We start from the raw sequence: 10825 nt of genomic DNA on the forward strand, positions 1-10825 counted from the left end.
TGGGAAGTTGTTGCCCGAGTGGATCGAAGTCACGATAGCTCAAGTGGTAGAGTAGCGGCGTATTTAGCCGAAAATCATGGGTTCGAATCCCGCTCGTGACACTGACTTTTTTATCTCAATCAAAACCTTACATAAAGATTAATTCTTTACTACGTCACAAATATCACTTTCCACAGCTGCTTCAAATTTCCTTTACTCTTTAAAGAAAGTAAAATAAAACACTGCCTTAATAAAATTAAAAATGAACTGACAATTTATATTTAAAAAATAATTTTGTACACTTTATACATTTGTTATATAGAATATTTACAACTGTTCTTTTGTACACATCCGAGCTTATGTGTCTGGGAAAAACTGAGAATAGGGAATCAAGTCGAAAATCTGGTTGAGCGTCACCCTTATTATATGGCCGACAGTGTCCGAAATAGAAGGGGCCAGGTCTCGCAGGACTTCTCTCCAATTTTCGTTTAAAATTAAATTCATATTGTCACCTGTAACGTTAAAAAAAATAAAAATTATTTGAAATTTTTGAGAATCATGTTGAGATAGATGACTCACTCAAGAGACGGTCGCCGAAAAGATTCGACAGATTGATTCTCAACAAAGAGGCCGTGAACGTCACTCTGTGCTTCACGAACTGGCTGTATTCTTCTCCCTTTCTCTTCAGCGATTTCCAGTCCAGGCCGGCGACTACGTTGACATTCGCTGAAAAACAACTTAGTTTTGTAAAACTTATTTAGAACAAAATTGTCCGCATAGATGGTTAATTCAGCGACCAAGTGAAAAACAAACCATTTCATAATCCCGTTGGAATATTTCACGGAAGGTAGCATGCTTGCACAACGCTTTACTGTGCTCGAATAATCTAGTTTTAGAGTATATACTATAATTAATTATAAAACATTTTTTAACTTACTCAACGTAATGTTTGAAATTCCTCTTCCGCTTATCGGCAATACGAGGATGCGGCCGGACACGTCGTACTTCCCGGTCACCACCAGCCTGGGTATGTTGAGTTTGATGTTAATTTGCCTTTTGTTCAGATTGAGCCTGAAAAGAAATTTTGGTAATGTTTTCGAGATAGTTATTATCAAAGTATGACTTACTTGACATCTTGGAGACGGGCGTTCTTCAATCCGTAGACGTGGCATCTGTAGCATCTCAGCCTCATCGTGACCGAGCCCGAAGCACCCGTGGGGCTTATTTCGACTTTGTCCAAGACCAGAGGGTCCAGAGGGGGTAGCCGGATGCTAGGATCTCCTGAAAAGATTATTTAGTTTGAATGATCAGTAAGATTTGCATTGAAACAAATGCAAATTTGAAGTTTTTTAAGAAAGTATTATTTTACCAAATGCCATGTAATTTACCAAACAAAAGTTAATGATTAATTTCTGGGAAGATGATTAATATCATTAACAACCCAAAAGCATAAATTGTGAGGAAATGTAAATTACATATGTGCTGGGTGAAAAATGGGATATTAATTTTTCAGATAACCACCAGTAAGAAAAAAAAGTTCAAGGTAAGTAAGTAGTAAAGTATAAGTAAGTTTCGTGTGGCTTTACGAGTCGGACCTCGTACCACTAGTCGACTGCGGTCCAATTCACAATGAATACCTCAAACCAGTGAATTTCGAATAGTTAAATTTTTAATTAAGCAGTTTCTCTTTTCTCCTAATTAAAAAAATATTAACAGCGTTAATATTTGTAATATAAATATTGTTAAGCTTTTATATTTTCTCTTTAATTTAGTCTATTTCACCAATTTCGCTTCGTTGTTATGTCAAATCTGTTATTCACTTATTACTTCGGCTATAACGAACAAAATAATTTGTTGTCAATTCCAAACTATTGATGGAGGAATTTTTTCTTTGCAGTCTTGACTTGATTCCCAAAACGTTGTTTACGTATTACAAATCAACTTGTTAATTTTGTATATTTGAGAGCACTTTCGCCGAATTGTTTGCCCGTTAAGGAAAGAGTTTATTTTTAATACTTATTACGTTAACAATACGTGATAGTGATTTGCATAAGGACCTTTTCTGATAAGGTACTTCGCTGAACAAACTATTCATTGGAAAAGAATACTTATCGGGATTGAAATACTGTTTCAATTAAATCAAATAAATCATAACTAAAATGATGAATAGAGACATTGTTAGAAATAAAATGTTTAAATTGAAAAATGTAACCTTCGACCACACCTGAACAGCAGTTTTATCGATAAATCTGAGAGGCTTGGACCGATTCCTAATAAAGGAAAGTTCAGTTTAATAAAATACAACTTCTATCAGTTAAAGTCAGCATTTTTGAAAATAAATCAGATCCTTTCGTGCCAACTTATGTCCTAAAATGTGTTCGAAACGAGGGGAAAAAGAACCAACAGTAATTCTAACTAGCCTATTTATTATACATGTTTTGAAAAAAAATCTTGTAAAACCGTACTAAAATATAATATGAGAGATAAAAAGACAAACATAGAGGGATAGAAAGAGAAAGAGACCGAAAGAAAGAGGACCAAAAGCTGCCATAAAAATGTACTGTATATTGGTTAAGCCTATAAGGGTTGAAGTTGAATAAAGATGAATTTTACAGACAAAAATGTTGATTTCACACTACTTAGTGATCCAAATAGTATTAGTATGATAATTTTCATTACAAATGTTTATGTAATTTATTAGTGCGAATGAAGGGTTTATTCCCAATTTCCTCAAGGAATATCGAGTACTCTGGGATAGTGAGAATGAGTGTGTGAGTGTAATTTATTAGTGTGAATGAACTGGCTTTTCTCCACAATTACCCCGAATGGTTATTAAATACTTTGGGATAATGAGAATGAGTATGAATGAAAGGGGCTTTTCTCCACAATCAGCCCAAAGGGTTATTAAATATTTTGGGATAATGAGAATGAGTGTGAATGAACGGGCTTTTCTCCACAATTACCCAGAAGGATTATGGAATACTTTGGGATAGTGAGAATGGGTGTGTGAATGTAATTTATTAGTGTGAATGAACGGGATTTTCTCCACAATTACCCCGAAAGATTATCAAATACTTTGGGATAGTGAGAATGGGTGAGTGAATGTAATTTATTAGTGCGAATGAAGGGACTTTTCTCCAATTGCCCAGAAGGAATATCGAATACTCTGGGATTGGGAAAATGGATGTGTGAATGTAATTTATTAGTGTGAATGAACGGGCTTTTCTCCACAATTACCCAGAAGGGTTATTAAATACTTTGGGATAATGAGAATGAGTGTGAATGAACGGGCTTTTCTCCACAATTACCCAGAAGGATTTTGGAATACTTTGGGATAGTGAGAATGGGTGTGTGAATGTAATTTATTAGAAGGAATGAAGGGACTTTTCTCCAATTGCCCAGAAGGAATATCGAATACTCTGGGATAGGGAGAATGGATCCGTGAATGTAATTTATTAGTGTGAATGAACGGGCTTTTATCTACAATTACCCAGAAGGATTATCGAATACTTTGGGATAGTGAGAATGTGGTTGTGAATGTAATTTATTAGACTGAATGAAGGGATTTATTCCCAATTTCCTCTAGGAATAACAAGTACTCTGGGATAGTGAGAATGAGTGTGTGAATGTAATTTATTAGTGTGAATGAAAGGACTTTTCTCTAATTGCCCAGAAGGATTATCGAATACTTCGGGATAGTGAGAATGTGGTTGTGAATGTAATTTATTAATGCGAATGAAGGGATTTATTCCCAATTTTTTCCACAATCACCCCAAAGGGTTATTAAATACATTGGGATAATGAGTGTGTGAACGTAATTTATTAGTGTGAATGAACGGGCTTTTCTCCACAAGTACGTCTAGAAATAACGAGTACTCTGGGGTAGTGAGAATGGGTCTGTAATTTATTAGTATGAATGAAGGGACTTTTCTTCACTTATCCAGAAGGAATATTGAATACTCTGGAATAGTGAGAATTCTAACCAGACGATCATGTTTTTATCTTGTTTCTGCGTTTCTGTGTATTTATGTTTATTTAGTGTTATTTCACACTGAGCTTTCACACATATTACACTGAGGCTAGCAATAGGATAAAGAAAAGAAAGAGTTGGTTACCGTTATACCATAAAACATCATAACTCGGCTGAAGAAACAGTACAAGGCATTAAGAGGTTTATAACGCGGGAAAGATAAGAAAAGAAATGTAAAGTTAAGAAAGTATCAGAAAAGCAAAACTAAAAAAAAAGTACAAAGCAACAGAGTAGGCAGGCCAAAATGACCGGAAACGAAGTGTTGAAGGGTTCATCACCCCGCAGACCAATAAAATATTTAAAAGTGTGTTAAAAAAATCTTTTTGAATTTAAACATGATTATTTTACCTGGTATAAGTTTTGGAATAATCGCCCTCCCATTCTTCAGGGCGCATTCGTTCAGGTTCGGATCGTTCCTTGAGCACGCCCGCATGTACGAAGCTGTAAAAAAAGTGCATATATATTATATCTATATTAAATATTAAAAAAGACATTGGAGCCATTTAGAGACATGTTAAAATAGTATAAGACTTTGACTTGAATATTGTGACAGTTAGTAGACCTTCGTCTTACGCCTTCCTTCATTTGCTTCTTTGGCAAAATGCTATTTTGTCACCTGTGTCATGTCCCACAGTGCCAAGGCCTCGCGGCGAAGAAGTCACGTACTTACGCAAATAAGTCTGAATACGTTTTACAAAATATTTCCGCGATGTTGAAGAGGATTAAACTCAGCGAAATAAATTCTTTTAAATAGTGTTAAATATAAGGTAATGACAACTCATTTTTGATTTTCCAGTAAAGGTAAAGGTTGTATAAGACCAAAGTAAAAAATACAGCAATTGAGGCTCAAAAGTAATATGGCCTATTGGACAGTTAGACACGATTTCGAAGAACAAACTTCACTCTATTAAGTCTCGATTAATTATTAATTAATAATTACAACATAGTTTGGTAAGGGTTGAAAGAATAATACCAAAGGTATTAATCTTGTCAGTCTACAATATATTTTAATTATTAATCAGTGTATAAATTTAAATATGTAAATAACCTCGAATTACAAGATTTATATTTTATTAATGCAGGTAGTAATAAAAATAAATTTCAAAAAAATATTAATCAAAATATAAAAAATAGTGGAATAGTGGCTGAATACGTATAACTTTAGAATTTATTAACTTTCAATCTGACTTTTTTACGTAAGGTTTATATCTTCAAAACCATTTAAAATGCATAAAGAATTTTAATTATTAATTATTATTTCAAAAAGTAAGTACGTTGTGTGTAAAATAAGGACTAAACATAAGTTATCATATTTAAACAATTAAGTTAATTTTTTAAATCTAACTTAAACATGTTAAATTTGTTTACGGTTGATTAATAAATGGCTGCTATGGTAATTTTTCAAATTTCTAATAATTTAAAGTCATTTTTTTAAAGTAAAAGCTACACTTGTGGTTTACACCTGTTGATCGTAAGATCAGCAACAAAATAAGGCTTTTTTCTTAAATTGCCGGTCTGTATCGGTTTTGTACTCACGCAGCCTGACAGTGGCGGTGCAGGAGACGACGAAGAAGAGCAGGACCCCCGTCGGTAACATTTCGGAGATTGCCGAGAGGAGGGATGATTCCTGCTTTATACCCGGTCGACTTGCGATGCCGTGTCGTGGGGCGAGTGACACCTTGAAATGTTTGACGTCAACCCCCCTGACAACCCCGGCCACTACGCAAAACGGGGGTGGACCGAATTTGACAAATCCTGGCTAAACTCAAAGTAAAAAGAATGATGTGAAAAATGAGGAATCGTGTGTTCACTTAGGACGAAAAAATGTTTTATTCTTCTATTTTTTGAGTTGGTTCAATCGTGATGGTATGCTATACTCCTTATTTTCAGAAAGTTTGATAATTGCTTGCTTCATCCAATTACCACCATTAGATCATACATTTCACATAAATTTCTGTTGAAAAACTATCTATTTGGTAGTATTTTATGAATAAAAATCATTCCTCATGTCGCCCATTTATGTTTGTGAAGCCATCAGTGCATGCCATTAAGTTCATTTTGTACTAATTTTATTTTTAAAGCCATCTAAGTTTAATTTTATTTCCATCTCTCCATGTGAAATAATCATTACTCATGAATTATAACCCATTTTTTAATTATTTTTTGAGTAAAGCTCCTAACCGTCCCAAACCATGCCCGTACCATAAAATCTATTTCGTAGTTCTTTTATTTTTCAAGCCATCTGTACATGCCATATAATCCATTTTGAATTTATTTTATTCATCGAAAATAATTCCCCACTCCTTGATATCCATTTAGCGGAGCCATCATTCCATTTCACAAAATCCATTTCGTAGAAATTTCATTTTTAAAGTCATCTCAATTTAGTGTGGTTTTTTATATTTTTATCTCCATCTCTCGGTGTAAAAGAGTCCATTTTGTAGTTATTTCGTTTTTAGTGAAGCCATCACTCCATGCCACAAAGTTCATTTTTTTTTAATTTTCTTTTTAAAGTCATCTCAATTCAGAGAGTCTTTTATTTTTATTTCCATCCCTAAATACAAAAATAAACCATTTTACATCAAAAATCTCCCCCCATTCCATGCATTTCTTTTATGAGTTATTGCCTTTTTAATGAAGTCATCACTGCATTCCACAAAGTCCATTTTTTTTTAAATTTTCTTTTTAAAGTTATCTCAATTCAGAGAGTCTTTTATTTTTATTTCCATCCCTAAATACAAAAATAATCCATTTTACATCAAAAATCGTCCCCCATTCCATGAGTCCTTTTATAAGTTATTTCCTTTTTAATGAAGCCATCACTACATTCCACAGAGTACATTTTAGACATTTTACTTTTAAAGCCATCTCAGTTCTTTTATTGTTATTTTCACCTTTCCATGCACTATAGTTCATTTTATAGTCCTTTTATTTTTAACTCGATCGTTCCACACCTTAAAATTCGTGTCATAGTTACTATTTATAGAAAAATCATCCCTCATATCTCATATTCAATTATGTAGTTATTTTTTTAGTAAAAGTTTCTACTTGCCAAAAGGTTCTATTATTTTGTACTAATTTTATTTTTGAATCCATTTCCCTGCACCATACAATCCATTTTTGTATTTCTTATATAAATTATCCTTCTTATATTCCTATATAAAAACCCTTTCTGATGTTATATAGTATATTTTGTAATAATTTTCTCAGTAACCCTTGTCCATACGGTACATTTCATAGATTTTTTGTAAAGTAAATGCCATATTTAAGTAAGTAAATTCTGAATTCATTTTATTTGAATGTTACTTAATTAAAAATAAATTATCTACCCTTATCAAATAGTTTATTTCTTATTTACTTTATTGCAAAAATCACCACGTCATACACTCGGTTTTGTTGTTATTTTATTAACAAAACCACCCTCAATATCAGTAGTCAAAAATTATTTTCACCAAATATATATGATAGGTGATAAAATAAAAGACGGAGAATATTAGAAAATACTTGTGGACAAGCAGAAGGCAAAGATGAACAATTTAATATCATTGTTTTATTTTTGTTTAGCATTTAAATTTTACACACATTTGCATAAAATTTGATAAATCAATTGTATGTTTATTTGTTAATATCAATCAATGCTGAACAATTTGAATACATATTTATCAATTGCTAATCATTCTCAAAATAAAAATGTCTAAAGCGATATTTAGAATCTTCTCCCTTGAGTTATTAATTACGCGTATTGACGCATTAATTATCGTTTTAAGATTGTTTTAACAATAGTTTTATCGTTTGTTGTTTTTGTAATGTTTTATGGCAATGTTGTTCTATTGTTTATGAATTCGAAAATATCAAAAAGGAATTAGGCCGGCTCTACTAATTGTTTGTGTTTACAGACGACGTCGTTATTTACAATTTGCAATTAAACTGCGGGAAAATTCCTTTTGTTTTCAATTTTTAAAAATAAACCCCTGTCCACCTTGCAAAACGGCAAACCTTCGAAATCCTTCTGGTAGAAGTTTAGTCAATGGCCGGACCTGACAAAAGTTTCCTAAGGAAAAATTTATTGTGAAAATTCGATAGTGCCGAGAGTGCGAATATTTTGGAAAAAGGATAATTTTGTGTGAAACCTTTATGTAGGTCAATTGTTTTCACTTTGATCGATATTTTGTTTCTCTAAAGAACACAAAAGTGTTAAAAACCTTTTGTTTTCTTATTTTACCTAGACAACGAATACTATATTGAATTGAAGATTTTTATCCCAATTGACAATTATTGATGTTTTATTTTTCAAAATTTATGAGCTTTAATCATATTTATACCGGGAATACCCTGGCCTAAGAAACATAAGTACGCACGTAACACATATGTACACCTACACAGTATATGCAATAGTATGTAAGGATAGAAGGGACCGAACACTCGACCCCTCCTGCCCGAGGACCATCTTTACGTCATGTCTCATGCCTGCCTACTCGCTCCCTGTAGGGGTCAAGCATGGCAATCTTCGATCATTTGTGACACACTGAGCAATCTTTCCAAACGAGACACCTGCGCGGTCATCTTGTCCGTGTGTCAGAAGGGTATGACCGATCCTCAATCGGGTTCATAAGATCCTTTCCTTTCGAACGTTCTCGGTCATTTTGATTAACCCACAATTCGTCATTTTAATGACATTTCTAAACGTGTAGATAGATGTCTTCATTGATTTTTTATACAATGTACAATAAGAAACAGAAATTACACATTTGCTTGGTTCATGACCATCAGTGGAATTTAAAAGCATCTATAGTGGTTGTATAGTTCTTGTAATTTTTCAAGTATTTCATAACATATGTCTTTATGGGGATACTCAATTAATTATCACTGCCCCAACCTGAAAATAAGTACCGTTTATCATGAAGAGTGTATAGCGTGCAACAACTTCTGATCGGTTTTCATTGCATAAAATAATTATGACAAGTTATAAAGTTCATCACAAACCAATGGTATAAGAAAAACCTGAATTTGGTTAGATGGTTTCTAACGCCGGGGCGAATTACTCTAGCTGAATTACAAGCCATGGCTAGAAAAGAACTAATGTTGAAATGAGCTTGCTTGTAATTTAAATGTAATAGAGGATTCTTATAATTTCTTTGGTGTAGACCCACAACTCGGGAAGTACCAGCCTTTTATGCTCATTTAAGAAGCAAGAAACACCTGCTGAGGGAAGATATTCTTCCATTTCTAACTGGACAGACTGATGTTCGTCCCTTAATTATAGCCCTACTCTACTAGTAAGATTTGGGTTGTTATCAGATATGTAAGCGTCCTTGCATTATCTCTGTTGTAAATAATCCCTGTTTTGCTGTTTATGTATAATTTTTTTTAAATCAATCAATATGTTAATATTCTCTAATCATGAGCACCTTTTTCTTTTTAGTTTTACCACTTTATAATTTTTTTCTACTTTTTCTTTAATTTGCAACAAACTCAGCAGTTGGCTAAACCATCGCTTAAAAAATACATGAATTTTATTGCATATAAGATTGGATTTATAGAAATTTGTTTACATAATCGTATTCAGTTAGCACTTTTCTACCCTCATCTTTTTTTTTTTTTTTTTTTTACTTTTTGTTTAATTTGTAACAACTCAGCAGATCGCTAAGCATCGCACCTTATCTTCTTTTCTTTTTAGTTTTGCCACTTTATACAGTTTTTTTTTTTTTTTTTTTTACTTTTTGTTTAATTTGCAATAAACAGCACATCGCTAAGCATCGCACCTTTTCTTCTTTTCTTTTTAGTTTTGCCACTTTATACAGTTTTTTTTTTTTTTTTTTACTTTTTGTTTAATTTGCAATAAACTCAGCACATCGCTAAGCCATCGCACCTTTTCTTCTTTTCTTCTTTTCTTTTTAGTTTTGCCACTTTATACAGTTTTTTTTTTTTTTTTACTTTTTGTTTAATTTGCAATAAACTCAGCACATCGCTAAGCCATCGCACCTTTTCTTTTTAGCTTTGCCACTTTATACAGTTTTCTTTTTTCTTTTTTTTTACTTTTTGTTTAATTTGTAACGAACTCAGCAGATCGCTAAGCCATCGCACCTCTTTTTAGTTTTGCCACTTTATACAGTTTTCTTTTTTCTTTTTTTTACTTTTTGTTTAATTTGCAATAAACTCAGCATATCGCTAAGCCATCGCACCTTTTCTTTTTAGTTTTGCCTCTTTATGTATTGTTTTTTTTTTTTTTTTACTTTTTATTTAATTTGCAACTCAGCAGTTGGATAAACCATCGATTAAAAAATGTATGAATTTTATTGCATATAAGATTTGATTTATAGAAATTTGTTTACATAATCGTATTCAGTTAGCACTTTTCTCCCCTAGTCTCCATTAAATGTATAAAATATAGTACAAATAATATAGTTTAAGGGAAAAATATATTTTAAAAAATCATTACAAAACACAATGAAGCTATCAAACATATTCTTAGATTCAGTTACATAAGTTCAATAAATGAGTCAATAATATTCAAGTACATGCTATACACAACAAATCAACAAACAGACAAGTATTTAACATATAATTAAACAATATTTATCACAGCAATTGGTTAAACCAGGTACATTGGCAGACATACATGTTCGTTATTTTTCAAACAATATATGCTTAAGTTTCTTAAGCTTGTATTTACGGTAGTTCAAGTCTTCCCTATTATACGTAAAAATATTTTCTACGTGTATAAATGGGCTATTTATGCATGAATTATAAAATATTACAAATTCTGATGTGGGTCGATGGTTAGGGATGGTTAGGGGATGGTTAGGGATGGTTAGT

At 32.5% G+C, this 10825-nt stretch overlaps 1 protein-coding gene across 1 annotated transcript; it reads right to left on the bottom strand.

Annotated features, from left to right (window-relative positions):
* Positions 1–226: 226 nt before the first annotated feature.
* Positions 227–5731, bottom strand: LOC106669741 (protein takeout-like). The gene is made up of 6 exons (XM_014399428.2): positions 5546–5731; positions 4358–4450; positions 1107–1260; positions 917–1050; positions 559–705; positions 227–491 (listed from the first exon to the last, which is right to left on the bottom strand). Exons 1-6 carry the CDS (start codon positions 5604–5606, stop codon positions 337–339), a joined length of 744 nt encoding a protein of 247 aa, XP_014254914.1. The 5' UTR covers positions 5607–5731; the 3' UTR covers positions 227–336.
* Positions 5732–10825: the final 5094 nt, after the last annotated feature.

The sequence above is a fragment of the Cimex lectularius genome, unplaced genomic scaffold (genome assembly GCF_000648675.2).
Source record: "Cimex lectularius strain Harlan isolate CLEC.00 unplaced genomic scaffold, Clec_2.1 scaffold8, whole genome shotgun sequence".
In the NCBI taxonomy this organism is placed as follows: domain Eukaryota; kingdom Metazoa; phylum Arthropoda; class Insecta; order Hemiptera; family Cimicidae; genus Cimex; species Cimex lectularius.